The sequence below is a fragment of the Haemorhous mexicanus genome, chromosome Z, assembly GCF_027477595.1.
Source record: "Haemorhous mexicanus isolate bHaeMex1 chromosome Z, bHaeMex1.pri, whole genome shotgun sequence".
Taxonomy (NCBI): domain Eukaryota; kingdom Metazoa; phylum Chordata; class Aves; order Passeriformes; family Fringillidae; genus Haemorhous; species Haemorhous mexicanus.
Window position 1 is genome coordinate 57,838,242 of NC_082381.1, and position 18,441 is coordinate 57,856,682.

An 18,441-nucleotide genomic window follows, 5' to 3' on the forward strand; every position below is an offset into this window, starting at 1 on the left:
AGGCAATCAAATGGGATAATCTGATTTATCAAAGAGAGAAGTCACAGGGGAATTGAGAGTGGGTGCATATTGCTTTTGCAGCGCAATATCTTGTACATGTTTGGTATTGAGAAAACATATAGCTAAAATTACACAGCCAGCAGCGTGTCTGTGGAAGCACATTTTGGCAAACACAGACACCTGTTAGGGCAGTAGTTCATACACTGTGACCTGTGTCCCTCCCTCATTCCTCTCCCCAGCAGTGGTTTGGAATAAAAGGACCATTTCATTACAATTTAAGAACAAAAAGGCTGAAGTTTTCTGAGTGCAAAAATATTCACAAAGAGAAAATCAAATGTTTTCTTATCTTTATCAATTTAAATTACTACTTCTAAAAGTTTTGCACAACTCTGTAATGCAGAATGATGTGCAAAACATTGTTTCCTTCCCATCAAGGCAAATATCTTCCTAAGAAACACTTCCTAAGAACACTTCCTAAGAAATTAGTTGTATTTAAGCCAGACTTGCATTCTGCCATCCCACAGGAAATGGGTCAGCAATCCATTAAGATGCCATTAGATAATCTAATTTGGAACTTAATCTCTAAATTAACCATGCTCCATACTTGAAGCATACTTGAGAGAAAGAAAAAAAGTTTATGTTTGAATCGATAGGGGAGCCGAAGCGTGAAGAAGGCTGTTTGTTTTTTCTGTAGCCGTGGTCACGTCTCAAGCCGTCTGGTAACCAGGAGAAACCAGACATGATGTAATTCCAGATTGAACTTGAACTTCAGGGACTTAGAATGGGGGAACAATGGACCATAGGAATCAATAATGTCCATTTTCCACATGATTATGTTTGGAGCTTTAAGTTAAACTTTATGGGAGAAGCAACAAGAACTGCAGTGTGACCAAAGTGAATGAGTTGATCTAGAAGCAGGATGTTAAAATAAAGAAAACAACTTCAATAATAATTTCTGACCAGCACTGCAGATTCCAGCAGAATTAGAAAAGTTCTTGCTCTGCAGTGAACTGGTTGCCTGTTCTGAGATCTCTTTGTTCACTTAGGTGGGACAAACTTAATCTTATGTTTCCTGTCAGATGATTTTTGGCAGCTGCTAGGGAAGGAGGAGCATATTAGAGAATTCCCAAGTGTAAACTTTATCTTTAACCCTTGGATACTCTAATTTTCTACCTCCTTATCACCTTACTTCCAATTGTTTCTTTTGAATCAGTAGAACTGATTTGTTTGGGGTTTATTTTGTTTGTTTGGAGCAGTTAGGATCATCTGTATTATTATTTAGTCATGCTAATTTAATAAATTTGTAGTTATATTTTTTAAAGTGCTAAGGTAAAAATTCTAATGGTTTGAAATGAAAATAGTAATAATTTGGGAAAAGAAAAAGGTAGTGCAGGTGTGTAAAGCTGAGAGTTAGTTTTTCATGGGCACCCCAGTGGACTCTGGTAACCAAGCACAAGTTCTCCATCGTTTGGCTTGACTTAGTCAGAGCCTCCTCTGTGCACATGCATGTTTGAAATCTTCTGTTAGCCCTGTTCCTGCACCAAATTCTTGTACATGAAGAGTCCAAAGCACAGCATGGACATCCATGATTTCTCTGGGCGCTCCCTCTGTTGTGGGCATTCTTTGTTAGTAATGGGTTCTGTAGCCTCTTCCTAATCTTTGTGTACCTTTTTGTGTTTCACTACCACAAAAAAGAAGTCTGCAGGGAATAGAATAAATAGTATTCTTCTATGAGATTTTCCTTTTCCCTCCCGTGGGCATAAATCAGTAGGTCTTTAACTCCTCTGTCTGCTAGATGGGTGATACGTGCCTGCTAAACTGCAGAAGTCATCCAAAACTAACCTGAGAAACACTTCATACACCTCTTGAAACAAGTACTCAACTTGGAGGTGAAATTTGGCAGCTGTCTACCAATGGATGCCAGTTCAGAATGGTAACAGAAGTAGTCCATAAAGTAGATGTTGGAAGGGTGGTTATTCTTTTGGCAGAAATGCAGAAGTGGAAAATTAGCCAGGACAGTGAGGGTAGCAAAATTGCATTTCCAAAGTTCTCATGTTCCAAGTTAAATGATAAAACTCCCTGTATTTGTGTGGGCAAGCACTTAATAGAGAGATAGAATCTCCTTGCTTGGTGGTTTACTACTGTCACTTCACTCAACATTGATTGAAAGGTATTTCCACCTTTTCTGTCCAAAGACTGACTTTGCAGTCTCTCCTCTACCTTGTACAAGCTAGTGAGTTCATGTACATGATAGGGAAGCTGCAAGAAGGAAATACTGCCTTAGATGTACTTTCTGAATGGTAAAATACTCTTACAGACTTCTGAAACTGTAAAAGAAAGAAGGTAGTAAATGGTGGAAAATAAGAATATGGAAGACCTCCGCATTTATTTGGGTCAGATTAGATTTATTTTTTATTGCATTTAGTTAATTGTTTAACATTATTATGCTCTTTATGCTATTATAACCTCCAAAGTGGACTGTATATACATATAATATAAGCACTACTTGTGGTCCATTCCAGTAACATTTTAATCAGAGGTTCTTGAAACAGCAATTATTATCTTTAAGAGGAAATCATGGCAGAAATCTTGATTGAATTAACATCTGGAAACTGTAATGGAAAGTGTAATGGAGAATGTTAACCCTTTAGGATGCTTGTAGAATTTTCCTTTGCTGTTTTCTTGCATTTGAAAAGATAAATACATCATACTGCCTGTAGATAGAGAGGGAACTGTTAACTGTATCAGGTATTTGGTAGTCTAGCTATGGTGAAGAGAAAACTGCTAGCAGTAGTGAAATCACTTAAGAGTGTGATGCTTCAGGAAGGTAGTCCTGCAACAAAGATGAATCCCAATCTCACAGCAGACTCTCATGGTGATTCTCACGTAATTTTCTTCAAAGCTTAGCCTTGAGCAGCTTTTTAGGTCTCACTTCATGTTTCAGTGGAAAGGCATTTATATTATAAGTTCTGTCAGCAAATGGATAACAGATTTCCTCAGGAGTAGTAAGCTGGAGTGTGGGGTAGCCCTGCTTTGTTCCACTTATAAAATACAAAAATTTCTTATCTGAAGGAGAAGTCATGTGGGCATCCTGTTAACTTCTGCTAGGACGACCACCTTGTCTCTGTTCTGGGCAATGGAAAGAAATTTGGCTTCCCTGGTTGAGTCATTTAGTGGACAGAGTGTTGCCTCTGGTTTTGTGAAACCAAGTGCTGAATTTTTACTGGGATGCACACCAATTGCTGGATGGCATGGTGAAGGGAAAGGTGTTCCCCCATTTCCTGCTCACATGGGCACCCAGGCAGAATTTCCTTTGCAGCCAGAACTATCTAGGCTGATAGGATAGGCTGATAGGAACATCCTGCTAGGATTTTCTGAAAAAAAAAAAAAAAAACCCAGTGGATGGTTTCCATGGCAGAAGCTAAGTTCTGCCATACTCAGAGAGGTCCTGTCTGAGCAGGCTGGAGAAGGCTAACCGGAGAACCTTGGTCTTCTGGGCAGTTGGCCTCACTTGGCTTCATACTGGGGGAAGTGCTGGGGAGCTACAAAGCAGAATGTGGCTCATAGGATAGCTGAAAGTCCAACTAAATTTGCCATAAATGTAAAGGGAGGTCATGGGAATATTGGATAGGCAGCCACATGCATGTAGCTTCGCACAGTCCGTATTGTGTGCTTGGTTATTCATAGTTGTGTCATAGATGTTCTTGGAGCTCTGTGCTGTGACTAGGGCTGTTTTCCTCAATAGCTTTCATTCGGTTTTCTTCCTTTGTCTGCAGTAAGCCCCTGATGGTGGTACCTGGACTGGGGTGGCCGAAGATAGAGTTACAACCACCTGTAGTATGATAATGTTTTTTCTAAGCTAAACCAGAACTCACCAAGCCTCGAAAATAATGGCTTAGGAAATGCCAACAAACAGAGGGAATGGGCTGCTCTTCCCAGGTGCCAGAGCAGCCAGACTCTGCCCAGTGTGTGTGTTTAGACCAAGACTTCAGCCACCTCCAGAGGTGGGGAAGGGGTGGCTGTTCCAGCCCTGCAGGCAGACAGTGCGTGGCTGTCTTGGTCCCCCAAGTTCTCTGCTGCCTGCACCACCATCTCTGGCAGAAGGCTTGGTGTGAGCTTTGAGACATGGGCTTTGAAACTCCTGTGGGATACACACAGTGTTAACATGGGCGATGTATTACTCCCTCAGGATTCATAAGTATTACTGACAAATTTCTTACATTCTGCATTTTTGTCATGGTCATAATACAAGGTGGGAGGCTTGAAAGGTTTAAATAAACACCCATATTAAACTGTTAGGTCATATGTCAACAATGGTCATATTAGGAACTTACTACAACTTATTTTTATTGAGCAGTTTCCATAAAAATCAAGATGTCTGTCTGGTATTTGAAATATCAGTTAAAAATTTTGCTGCAAATAGTAATTTGCTTTTAGTCAGCACTGACTTGTTTCCTTCACCCAGTGTAGTCACTAGAAGGCTGGAAACTCTAAAACAAAGCAAAAAGTCAAAAGTGTACTTATCCAATCATTGAAATGCACTATAAATCTTCAGAAAGATAACCTGGAGCCTGTGTGTTTAGCCTTTGCCACAGAAATTTTTTAAATAGAGTGTTGACCTCAAACAAAATTTATATTCTTTGAGTTAGTGCTCTATTTTTTTGAAGTCACTAAACACTGTAAATCCCATGTAACAGGACAGCAAAGAACTGTGCATTGTAAAACATATATTCAGACATATCCCAAGCAAAGAAATCTGCTTGGGCCTTTATTTATTTTTTTTTTAATAGTTCTTATTTTTATAAATCCACATGCTTGGAAGCAATTTGCTTTGTGCCCATTATTTCAGAATTTACTTCTTAACATCACTGAAATCCAAAGAGGAAGGAACAAAATGCATTTTTAAACAAATTGTGAAGGAAGATGAAGAATAAGTTGAAACAATTAAGCCACTTAAATGAAATTCTGGTATTGAATTTTTTTTCTTTTTGGAACATATTCTTTTCATTATATCATCTTGGAAAAATCTTCCATGCATAACAAGGTTTAAATTTTTGTGAGTGCTTGAAGATTTGTGGTCTAACTGTGATTTTCAAATTTCAAGAGGGTTTTTATTTTCCTCCAATAGCAGACTTTTTCATAATAGGCAATAGAATTAAAACAACACCAAAAAATTAAACATATTAGCTGATCTTAAATTTTTGAAAACAGCAATTTTTAAAAAAAAAATTCTGAAAAGGTTAAGACTGCAGATTTTTAGGCGTTCTGCAACAATATAGCCAATTGAAGAAAAAAACACAACAGCCTTATTGAAAAATATTTGTATTTCAGACATTGAAAACAATAAGATAGTAATATTTATTGTATTTTCTTCATGAAATAAGATCAGTCCTTCTTCTTTGGGAATATGGCTGTTATTTTGACAAGCGGTCAGGAACCATTTCCACTTTTTTTGTGTGTGTAAAACATTGCACCTGAAATTAATTGCTAGGAATTAAAATAGTAAATTAGCAGGTTTAGAGAGGTAAGTATTTTCAAACAGAAGTAAATTACAGAAGCTGTTTGTATTATTTTAATGCGAAAGACCTGAGAAATGTGTCCCATGGAATTCACAAAATAAGTTGACCATTTTTCAGCAACTGAAATGATCACAAAAGGCTCCCAAATGAAGTGTAATTATGTCATGAACATTTGAAATAGATAAAAAAGGTCAATTTTCCTCTTTATACCTGATGCCACAAAAGCGCATCTGCTTGTCCAAGGAGAGAACTGTGAAGAAATGGGCCAAAAGATATAGGGGGAAGAAAACTTTTTGCCTCCACAGTACACATATTGAAGGGCTTCAGGTGTGTTATCAGGAAGCTTTTTAGCCTAATCCCAGAATATAATTCCAAGTAAGCACTCATATTTGTGATAAACACTGGAAAGGCTCAATAAAATGAAATGCAGAGGAAGGATGTGTTTGCATGCTGTATGTCCAGTGCTGGTATTAGCTCTTTGGCAGTGATGCTGACTTGATGATGCTATTTTTCTTCTGAGTAAATGTGACAAAACTTTCTCAGAAGTCATAGAATCGTATCGCTCAGGATAGTTTGGTTTAGACTTCTGGGCTGCCAGGACCACATCTAAGGAAAGGGCCACTCAGGCTGCTGGGTACTGAACACAGCAGATGAGACCCATCTTTGAGAATTCGTCTTGCAAGTACTACTAATTGGTGCCTGGTGAACCTGTGAATGCCATTGGGACTTGAGCTCCTTAGTGACAGAGTTCTTTTAAAATGATGACTTAAGTTCTTAGTCATTGAATTGTCCTTGAAAATATTTTCTTTTTCAGTGGTTTGTTGAAAAAAATATGGTACTTGCTGTTACCTTCGACTCACGGGTACCCTTGGCTGCAAGTGTTTAGATGATTGGATCCTGTGTTAACTGGTGTTTCTGAGACTGACATTCTCAGGGAAAATTTTTTTAAAAAGCAGGTTGTTTGAACATAAAACTCCTCTGTTCTTATGGGCATCCTTACATCTCAGAGGCCCATCTTGGGATGGTGACAAGATAAACTGCTGTGTGGTATGAGTGGAGGAAATCTCAGAGGATGCTGAACCCCTGAATCTTTGTGCTGTATTCTTGAAAAAAAGAACACTGTACCTGTGGTCTATTTTACTAGCTCTTAAATGATAATCATTACACTATACAGTGTCGTTTGTATGGTTTAGTTGTGTCTGCTCTATATATTTGCATTTGACATTTTTGGGGCTTTTCATAAACAAACAGACCACTTAGGGTAACTCTGGAGTCATACAACTTGCTACCAAGTTCAACAGAATTATTTTTCTTTCAAACAACTCATATTTTCACAAAAAAAAAACCTGGGAAGTAGAATCTCAAGTTACATTCACAAATTTTCTTTCCAGGTCTATCTTAAGTAGTGCTATTATTAATGAATATTAGCTGGACCTTGATTCAAAGTCATTGTATACATGTTTAATATGTGTTTTTTTTTCTCTCTCTCTTTCCCTCCTTGTCTCTTTCCCCTTTTCAACAGTCCTGGTACCTGGGCTAGCTTGGTTCCTTTCCAAGTATCAAATAGGACACCGATCCTGCCGACAAATGTCCCAAATTATGGTTTGAACATAATTGGAGAGCCTTTCCTTCAAGCAGAAACAAGCAACTGAGGGAAAAAAATTAAAAGCAAAATTAAAAAAAAAAAAAAAAAAAAGGAAAAAGAAAAGAAGACAGTATGAGAAAAGAACGGGAAGAAAGAAGAACAAAAATAGACCAGCAATTGCAGCTCTTACAATCACTAATTCTCTTATGGTTGAAACTGAAATGATATACAAAGGGTCGATGATATTTCACTGATGAGTAGAATGCAGCTCCTCCTAAGTAGCCTTTGTTATATGAAGTCCGCTGGGAAATAGATGTTCTGTCTCTGACAATATATTTTAACTGACTTTCTAGATGCCTTAATATTTGCATGATAAGCTAGTTCTGTTGGTTTAGTATTCTTGTTGTTTACGCATGAGATCACTATTCCTGGTTGTCTCACAAAACAAAGGCTAGGCAGCGACAGCAGAGCTGCAGGAGGACAAGGGCTGTGAGCCAGCCATTTTCTCAACAGTCTGATTTCTAAATGTTTTAAAAATAAGCTCTGTAGCCTTTAGTTATCAGTATGGATTTATTAAACTTTGGCCCTTAATTCAGCCTTTTTCTAGTGTGTTATGCAGTTTGAAATTTTCAATCAGTATGGACACACAGGCTCTATGGAAGAAATGCCTCTATGCAGGTAAAAGTGTTATCTTCTCATGCAACAGTAAAAAAAGAAAAGGAAAAAGTGACGTTTTCCCCAGTAAAGAAACACTTACAGAGGCAAGTGCAATTTAAAAAGCATATCTAAGAGGTCATCACTATAAGTCCTTCAGCCCTTGGACTCTAAATTGAGGGGATTAAAAATAAAAATAAAAAATTACTTTGAACAAACTTATTTTTCCCCTCAGTTTTTGAGGGCATTAAAAGGCATTAAGTAAAGACAAATCACGTCCTTGAGAATAAGAAATCAGTGGAAACACAGCACTTATGTTGGTTTAGCTGCTGCCTCCACAGAGGGGTAGGATTTATTTATTTAAAGTTACTTGTTGCATCAAGAACCCATAGGGTTTACATGTTTCTGTAAAATCTACATCATAGAGACAAAGACATAGGCAAATCCATGTCACAAGGGCAAAGCTTACCGTTTACAAACTGGTAATACCAGGATGGGGATATGTTGTATTTAAATAATGCACTCTTAATGTAAGTCTAATTACAGGGTGCTGTAAACTTGCATGGTGCTTTCAGAAGTTAGCCTTGTTCAACAATTTTCACATATTGACAGAAATATAATGTGCATGGGCAGACATTTTGCCTCTATGTCTCTTTAAAAATTTAAAATACTCTTTCCAGTAATCCTAATTTGCACGAAGATATAATGTCCACATTACGTGCCTTGCCTTGAAATCTGAAAAATGGAAAAAAAAGTAAAAAAGAAAAAAAAACTACAAAAAATTGACATCACTACACTTGTTTTGCTGCATTTATTATAATTTTAAATCTTTACCATTTTTATGACAAAATATTTTGTACTCCAGATGCGAAAAATGTGTGACATCATGGATTTTTTAGACAGTTATACCTTTATCTCACATTTATAGAGCATATCATGGCTGTGTATAGTTGCCGCTTAAGAATTGTAATCGACCAGCAATATTTTCAGTATTTTGGTGTTTTTTCTATTAACCTTTCATGTTTTTCATCTTCCAATTAATATTGGGGGGAGGGGATACAAATTTATACGAATTATGCAATACCAAGTTTTGCCTATGTAGGTAGTGCTTTTAGCTGTATTGGTTATTATAGGTAAGTACACAGATTTAAAAAAAAAAAATAATGTATGCTTTTTTTGTTTGTTTTAATTGACCAAAGTGGGTACTGCTATTTTTGCAGTGTGATGAGGTCCTTTTCTGTACTGAGAGGTGGACAGGGGATTTTTTTTTATACATACATATATATATATTCTGGGGTGGGGGGGAGGATTTTTAACACTTTACAGTGTAGCTGTGAAGCAGTGCACCCTTAGCCAGGCAAGGGCTGTAAAGCAACTGTTCTGCCTACTGTGACAAACTTTCAAATAGGTTCCCTCTTTTTAACTTCCCACCTGGGGTGCAAGCTGAAATCATTTCTGGATTTAAAAAATAAATAATGAATTCTGTTGGAGGCAGACTTGACTTGAGGAAATTGTTTTACTTCAAGGTTTTTTTCATGAGAAAGACAGACAGACAAAGAGGTCAAGACCCACAGTGAGATGAAGCCTTTTCCATTCTGGCAAAGACAATGCATCCTGAAGTGCTCATGTTAGAAAATGTTTTTAGCTCAGAATGACAAAGACATTTACTTTGTCTAGGAAATGCAAGTACAGGGCCAAAATCTTTGCTGGCATAATTCCACTGACTCCAGTGGACTCTGGAGCTGCTAGAGAATTTGCCCCCCTTATTCTGCTTGACATTTTTCCCGAACATAATTTTTTTTATATTCCACTCCCCTCTTGCCCTGCCAAGTTTCTTAATTCAGCATTTTGAATTACAATTTTCAGCCTGGCTGTGCTATGTCAGAAGTTTGCAGTCTTCTCATAGAGATCTGATGGAGACCTCTGGGTTGTAGTCGACAAGGAGTTTTTTACGCAAGGAATTAGACCATGGTGGAAATAAAAGTGTGTTTCCGGTAAAATCCCATTTTGCAGAACAGTAATGGGCCTGTTGCTGGTGATCTCTTACACACAACAATGTATGTCTCAACACAGGGTGAAGTTTTCTCTAAAGTACAGTCTTCTACTAGGGTGAAAGCAGAGGAGCGTAAAGTCATGTGGATGGGGAAATCCATCCCTTTGCAGTTGTCTCTGCATTTTGGAGGTTTTCCTACCCTGGAGCAGTCCCAGAGGTGCAGCTCCAGCAGCAGCCACCCCAATGAGCCCTGTCAGGGCTTACCACCGTCAGTCCCTTCTGGCTCCAGCTGTGGTTAAGAGCAGTAGTGGTGCCACATGTCTCCAGGAGGAGAAAGTGTGTAGGCAGAGCTTGAATGGCTACAGAGATAGGAAATGTAGAAAAATAAACCTTTCAGATTTAGCTAAACTGGGGAAAAAAAAAAATTAAAAAAAGAAAGAAACAGAGAAGACACAGACACAAAAAGAAATGTGGGGTTCTTTGGCTCTCTTTCAGAACCCTTCAGTAAGTCAATTTGTTTGCTAGGCACATGGCAAAGTCTGCTAGACCCAAGCACAGTGTGCCTCAGGCCCTGGCCTGGTAAAAAAAGTGGGTGTTGTCCTTTACACATGTCATGCTACCGAGCAGTTTGTGAGCAGAGCTGTGCTGAGGGCATATCCTTGATTAGTTTCATTAATAAGGTGTTCCTTGGAAGCTTTCAATACCACATTGGGACAAAACTGGAACAAGTTCAGACTTCAATATGAAATATACAGAATGATAATTGCCTTTTGTAGGAAAAAAGATATCCTTAAGAGAGCTTTATTTTTTTTTAATCTGGTCTCCTGTATGCAAAAATCTGAGCTTAAAGATGCAATTTTTTAGAGACGTAAACTCCTTCTTTAAACTGGGTTATTCAGCAGCTGTGGGTTTTTTGTCACCTGCCTCTCTAATAGAAAAGCCTGCTTGGAAGATAATGAACTTTTCATTTACTGTATGCTTGGTTTTAGTTTGGCTTTGTTGGTTGGGTTTTTTTTAAGCTCAGCAGTCAAAAGATTATGATAAGATTGAGAACTCAAATCCAGTCTCTGGCCTCCTCCTTCACCAGGAAGTGTATTCTGACTAAATTGAGCCACCCCGTTCTATGTGCACTGTTCTGCCTTTATTAAGTTGCTTTGCAGCCCTGGCCTCATGGCTGTGCCACTGAAGTGTGTTTCCCCTGGAGTGACATGAACGCTTGAGGCTTGACTAAGGAAAAAAAAAGGCAGTGAAGGAGACTGTACATAAAGACATGGCAAAAATATTAATTATAGCAATATAGTTGTGGGGTGATGTTCAGGTGGGCAGCTCCATTGAAAACATGTGAATGAGTTTGTGAAGCTGCAAGTAGCAAGAAGAAAGGATGATCTTCTGACTAAACCGCCTACCTTGTAGACAGTAATTTGTACACTGTATAGTTTTGTTAAGAATTTTTTTTTTTAATTAAAATACCCTTGTTTGTAAAGCTAACTTTTTAACAATTATAATGGAAATGCATTTCCATTTTTAAACAAGAATATTCTTTGTTTAGAAACTGGACTTGGGTTAAAACTCTCCAGTTTCTTAATTTATGTATTAAAAAAAAAAAAATCTGTCCATGTTAGGAGTTATTTCGCATATTCCTGTGCTTGAAAAGCATAGGTTACTAATCCTTTAAAAATGTAAATGGAGAAAATTATATTTTATGAAGGTTATTTTGTTGTATTTAGTATTGGAAAAGTTGGTTTTCAGAGCATTTCAAAATGTTGGAAGCACCACTGTCTTTTTTTATTAGTATATATGGCCTTTAGCAAAAGTTTTTGTGATTGTTACATGATGGTATTTAAGATTAGGTTCACAGAGCTATTCAGGATAGGCAGAGAGCTAAAACAGTACTTAAGTCTCACACAGCTGTGTCCTCAGGGAGCAGAATTTTGGATTTGCAACTTGTAGCTTCATAAGGACTTAATGAAAGAGATTGCACAAAGACATCTGTGACACCGGAGTGTGTTCTGTACCTAAACCTAAATTATATATACTGTGTGAGATTATGAAGGCTGCAGAAAGTTATCCCATATTCAGTGTACAGTTTTCACTTTCAATGAAAAAACTCTCTAATGTTGCTGGCAGTAAGGCCCCAAGCATGACATCCTTTATGGTTTACATGATCCTATCAAGGTCTTTTGTTAACATTAACCAGCTGTATGCTCCTGGATTTTTTTATTGGGTTTCTATAGAAAACTTTAGGGGAAAAAAAAGAGAGTAAAATCCCATGCCAGCTAATCAAGTTAAACAGGAAAGGCTCAAACCTGAATGTTCTTCTCCATGCTGAAGGAGCTGAAAACCGCCTCCTTCCTATTTGCACTTTCTGCTAGTTCCCCAGTTTTATTAATTCCTCAAAATTGTGTGGGTGTGGTGGAGCACTGCAGTTGGAGGATAACATGGACCACTGATTTTGCCCTTTAACCCTGCACAATGACCTTTGCATCAGCCAAACTTATTGCCATGACAACTCTTTGTACTGTTTCCATGCCACAGCTCTGTTGGTCACGTTGTCAATAGTAAAGGGGACAAGTTGGAGACGGTCAATTTTTACATTTTTTTTGTTGCAATTTTTTCTTCAATGGTTGTAAGTAGTTGTTTGGTTGTTTTTTTTTTTTTATGATAAAAGGGTTCACTAGTTAGTACTCTTTAGAAATATCTGTGTGTTGCAATTCAGATGTATGTTGAATTTGTGAAAAGGGCTTCAGTGCCACTAGCATCATGAATAGAATAAGCCTTTGATACTTTCATTGCATGATACCGTAGCAGTAAAACAAAAGGTGGCCTAAATAAATGGAGAGCAGTGTGAGCTAGTGACACTAAAGCCAGTCTTTGTATTACTGTATTTTTGACAGAATGATTTTGAAAACTGTGCTACAGGGACTGATGTGGCAAATGTATCTCTATATGCAGAAGGAAGTTTTTTAAGAAGTATGGCTTATTATGCATTTTTCATTGAGGGCATTGAAGTTGCATGGACTGATAGAAGTTGATGCAAAATGAGAAAGAAACAAAAACCAGCAAAATGTTTACCAAAAACTCAAACAAATGAGCAGTGCCTGTTCAATTTCACAGTCTCTGTTGAGTTCAGTTGTAAATATGTTTCAGATGAAATTTTCTTCAAAAATAATCTCTACAACATTGTAGAATGTGAGGGGTTCCTCAATCCCAGGCATAGGCTTCTCAAGAGCTGCATTAGATTATGTCTTCATCAAGCTGTTAATTTGTGCTTATATCATATAGAACTTTTAGTAATCTGGGAAGAGGCACCCCATCTCAATGATATTTCTCTGAGAAAACTTTTGTAGGGCTGTGTGTTTCTTTAGATACATTTAGTACAACTGTAGGTGACAAGTAGTCAGTTATTGCTTGCTAGCTACATACCAGGGTTGATCCATTTTAAAACTTTTGGCATTTTTTCCCATACTGTAGGCCATAAATCCTGAAGGTTACATTTTAATTAAAAAGAAGGTGTGTGCAAAGTCTTTGTGTAATGAACCTTCACTAGTAGGATGCATTACAGTACAGCTACTTAATTTTGGAATTAGAGCCCTCTGGCATCAGACCTGATTTTAGCCTGAGTGTTAACAAAGGTTTTTATTGTGCCTGGTTGGAGGATAAAGTGTTCTTTCTGGTACTTTTTTTTTTTTTTTTAGGTTACAAATGAACTCAACTGCCACAAGTTTTAAACTGGTGTAAATCAAGCTTGACTTAATGTGATTGTTACTGTTATATCCAGCCTATACTGCTAGCAGCTGCTCATACTGCAGTCAATTACTGGAAGCGGATATATTTCCTATGCAAAAACTGTTTAAACAATAAAAATGAGCTATGCTACAGACCTGGCCTTACGTTTTCTTTTCTGTCTCTAAAGGGTGTAATTGGTAATATCTTAGAAATATACCTTAAACCTTGTAGCCTGATAGCACAGCAAAACTTACGGAGTTCTGTGAATACCTAGTTTAGATTTAACATATTTGTTTGCACACATTTGGGCTTAACTTACTTACACTGAAAAGGGAGGAAAACAAGAGCAAAAGGAGATGCAATCAGGTAATCCAGGAGGAGATCCAATCAGGTAATCAGCTCAATTTAAATTTTACATTTAGCTTTCATTATATTCAACCAACCCTTATAATTATACAGGTGATCTTGATGCCAAACTGATTTGTTCTTTTATATAGTCTTCACAAATATTTGTAGTTCAGTCCCTTATTATGGTATAAATGCATAGATTTGTGCTAGTAGTTTCCTCTCCTGTTTGACAGAAAGACAAACTACATTCCTAGGCCCCTATTCTATCTTCCTTCTTCTGAGAACCAATGTCAGGACACTGTCTCATAAACAACTGGCAAGGAAGGGAGGCTTCTGAAGAGGCTAAACCAAAAGGGGGAATTACCTCAACACCCATGTTTCTTGTCAATTATGCTAATTTTCTAAACTTATAAAACTGTATTTGCTCTGTGTCACATGTGCATCTTTGGGATATTTTCGGCATGTACTTCAGCATGTTGTTCACCTGAGGGGACCCATCATAAAAGGTAACTGCATCTTTATCACCTAATTGTATCTAGCTCAAGATTTCAGGGACCAGAAAAAGGCATCAATCTGAGCTGCATCTCCTGTGATGTAAGATTGGGCATGATAGCAGAAGGTTAGGAGACCTCTGTTTCATTTTAATGGTATTGATTTGTGACAGACAGTCAATCTTTGATTTCCTAACCATCTTCATGATATTTGCATTGAATAAAAACAGTAAGATCCAATCTTCCCAAAATTCTTCCCGAAACCAGAAATCTTTATGTTGCATCAAGATCTTTCAACTCTACAAAAGAATTATTTTTTGTAAGTGTGAATCAGATGTACATATGGGATGTTTCATTCAGTTCATGTTCTGGGAAATAGAAAGTTTTCTTCTCAAATCACTAGGATTCCATAAACCAGTATCAACAGTTAGCAAGTAACATGAATATGGTCAAAACTGGTGGGATAATAGAGTAAACATTTAAACTGGATTATATATAAATAATAAAATTTTGTCCCACAGTGAAGTGAAATCACTCTCCATGTACTTAGATAAAAGTATTCTTCAGTTTCTAGAGCATAATCTTTAGACAGCTGCAACCAGTAGTGTGAATTTTTTTTTTTTTAAATTTTTTTCCCTACTAGTTTGTTAACACAATGACCATGTGTTTATTAAATGCACTATTTTTTCCTGTGAGAGGTCCTTTTCTGTGTTTGTGTCTTTCCAAAACAAATTGTCAGACATGAAAATTTAGGAAATTCAAATTGTTTTTCCAGTTGGGGTCTCATTGAGTGGTGCAATTTGGCCATGATTTGAAGACTATATTAAGGCCCTCAGGTTTCATGTTTAAAGCTCCAAACCAGAAAACTTTCCTGAATAATCCAGAGACAATTAACTTCAGCCCTGCTTCCCCTTTCTGATAAAAACCTGCCCTACTTCTCCAGCCACTCCTCAGCTGACTGCAAAGCACGCCACTGATGAAGCGTGCAGCACTCCTCCATGACTTTGATCCCCCACTCTTGTTCATTCCAGCTCCATGGTGACACTGATGCAAATAGCTGGAAAAAGAATGGCAGCTGCCTAAGACTGCCAGTGCACAGCCAGAGCTGCAATGCCATGCTCAAGGTATAAAATACCTATCAAGACATCCTATACCTTTACAGTACCTATGCTCAAGATATCCTTTACCACCAATATGAAAATAGAAGGAAGGAGAGGATGCAAAGAGCATGACTTGCAACTTTGCGGTGATACGAAAAGAGGAACACCTAGTTCAGGCCTTTCTGCTTTCCCATTTACAAGATTTTTGAGAAGAAATAGATAAATAATTGTTTTTTTAACAAGTCCAGAGTTATTTCTCTGTATTTTCCCATGAGCATAAAAATTATAATTTAAAAATAACATAAATCTTGACACCAGATCCAAACACGTGCACAAGGAACAAAGTAGAAGTGTGCAGAGCAACCACAAAGATTTTTGCTGCTGAAGTCTGAAATCATGAAGTTCTGAAATCTTTGCTATATCTGGGTTTCTTTTGGAGTCTTATCTTAATTTCTGTGCTGGTTATAGATCTAAATTTGCACAGTAAAACTGTTGGCCAATCAGCTTCTGATTTCTTGGGTAATGGTTAAAGCAAACAGTGTTAGCATCTTGCTTGTGAGCCTCGGCCCCATTTCTTTGGGGATGTTCCCCTGACATTCTGTTTCTTTGGATCTATTCTCCTGAGTGCTAGGTCACCCTTGGGAGTGTTTAACTGCCAGTTTCTGAGTCACATCCAGGAGAGCCTATGAACACATCGAGGTTATTGAATGCTCAGGACTGATCCAAATTTTGTCTGGAATTTGCTGGAGGGAAGAACATTGCTGCTACCCAGGTGATTCTAATGCTCTTTGTCACATCTCCACTCAAGAGAGCTGCAGCCTAAAGTCTTCCTGGTAAGGTAGCTATAGGATTGTTTCATAGATAGGTTATATAAGTCACCCCAAGACATGGTAGAACTAAGTCAGCTAAGATTTAAGAACAGGGTCCAAACTAAAGCAAACTGTTGGCATTATCAGACTTTGAGAGACATAAGCAAGACCTAACCAAGATCTTCTTTTGAAGAGGTATCCTACCTCTGCCTCTCAAATACATCTTTAGTGTTCACTAATAGTTTATTCAAGGTCCTTGACATGAAAGCAGCCATTATTACCTAGGTCATTACCCACAAATTTTGATGGACTGAGCTGTTGAGAGCTCTAAAGAGCTGAGCAAGCATTCAAGTATGTCTAGAACTCAGTTTACCTTTTATGGCATTCACCATTATGTTGTAGCCTGGTCCACTTTTCTTGCTCTGTCATATCAGTATGTTCTCCAAAGAGTGGAATGAACAAAGTTACAGGACATCGAAAAATATGAAACTTAAGGAAAGAACAACATATGGGAATTATAAGGACACCACCAGTCTTTCATATCAACATTCTCTTAAAGCGGGTGTCTGCACATGCTGTTATGTGGTATCTAAACAGAAACTGCTGCTTTAAAAAAAAGGGATTGAGGAGCAAGAGGGACCTCTCCTCTGGAAAATCTGACTGACGCCACTGGGAGTCAATAGAGATCCCTCAATTGATTTCTAACAATTCTCATTTAGAAAAAACCTATATTGCTGCCTAGGCACCTTAATTAAGGTGAACATGTATTTTTTTTTCCCATGCCTTAATATCTATACCTTTTTTCCCTTGAGGTGGGCACCTTAGGGTGAAAGCAGTTGTTCAAAGCAGAAAATATTAGTTTCTGCAGCTAAGATGATGCTCACTACTAAAACAGTTGTCTCCATTGGCTGTATTTAGATGCACTCAGCTGCCAAAACCAGCATTCATTGTTGTGGGTCTAAGAAAGTCTGATACACCAAGGACGGGGGCAGGGTAAGAGATATATCTCTACATAACTGAGAAATCAAGCTCTGCAGCACTGTGAAGCTGGAACCATATCAATTGTAAGCAGCTGTCTACTCAATTTTCAGAAACTCTCTGATCAGATAGTTACTGATGTTCCAAGAAACAAATGGTGCCCTCAGAGTACTGAAATGCCACACAATGCAATGAGGTCACCCAAGGGTAGGTGGGGACTTTAGCGCTTAAATGCTTCTCAGGCATTTTCTGGTTGTAGAACACCTCTCTCTCAAATTGTTTGAGATTGAAATATTTCCTTCAGTGCAGTTTTCTGCTGAAGGACACTGGAAAAATGTCACAGTTACTTATAGTGAATTAGTTTCACAGACCAGAAAACTGATTTGTGATAATCATTAGAATCTGAGTGTATTTTCTGTTTCATAGAGACAAGACTACAAAGATAAGGTTGGTTTTTTTTCCTTGGGGGTGTTTTGTTGTTTTTCTTTTGGGTTGTCTTTTTTTTCTTCTGTTTAGGTGGCTTGATCTCCTTCCACCCGCAATCTCTCCTTTTGAAGGAATGTGATATAGGAATTCACTTGTATCTGATACCTAAAATATCTACTGTATGTTAGTTTGTTTTTACTCTGAACAGGAGAGGAGGACATACACCACAGTACTCATAAAATCCACTCAGTGCTAAGAAAATTAACTAAATATAACAGGATGCCTCCAAGACTCAGAGCTTGCACAAGCTGGAAATATTAATATGAGTTAAGACACTTTGGAGGATGTGAAAGTAAGGTAAGCAGATCATGCAAAAAAAAATTTCTCCAATCAGATGTTCACCTGCTAATCTTCTTTACTCAGTGCCTCCTGGGCATGCTAAGCTAGCATCACACTAGGATGACTGTGCCTTTACAGGTGCCAGGATCTCTCTGCTCAGGAGGAGACAGCAGCGATGGCTATGAGGTCCTGGCAAGCCTGGACTGGTGTATCAATAGGAAGCTCCAGCAGTGTTTGCTGTGAATGGTGTGATCCTTTAGAATAGTGGCTTTCAATCTTTGGTCCTAAGAAGTCTTGGGGATCTTTGGAACACTTACCTTGAGTGGAAAAGGGAAGATAAATTGAGTGATACAATGATGACCTTCTAGTAGCTAGTTTTTCTGTCACATCATTATGTTTTTAAGGATATATGCAAGACCCCTTCACAGCAGTTTTTTGATTTATAACCCTTCTGTTCAGACTTGTCATGTTTC

General features: G+C 37.9%; 1 protein-coding gene across 8 annotated transcripts in view; it reads left to right on the forward strand.

Moving 5' to 3' along the window:
* NFIB (nuclear factor I B) overlaps positions 1-13,629 on the forward strand; it is a 170,113-nt gene extending 156,484 nt beyond the window's left edge. For all 8 annotated transcript variants that reach the window (XM_059873339.1, XM_059873340.1, XM_059873342.1 and 5 more), the window contains one exon: positions 7,042-13,629. In XM_059873339.1, the coding sequence (XP_059729322.1) occupies positions 7,042-7,171 (130 nt within the window). In that variant the 3' untranslated portion in view covers positions 7,172-13,629. The remainder of the gene's footprint in view (positions 1-7,041) is intronic.
* Positions 13,630-18,441: the final 4,812 nt, after the last annotated feature.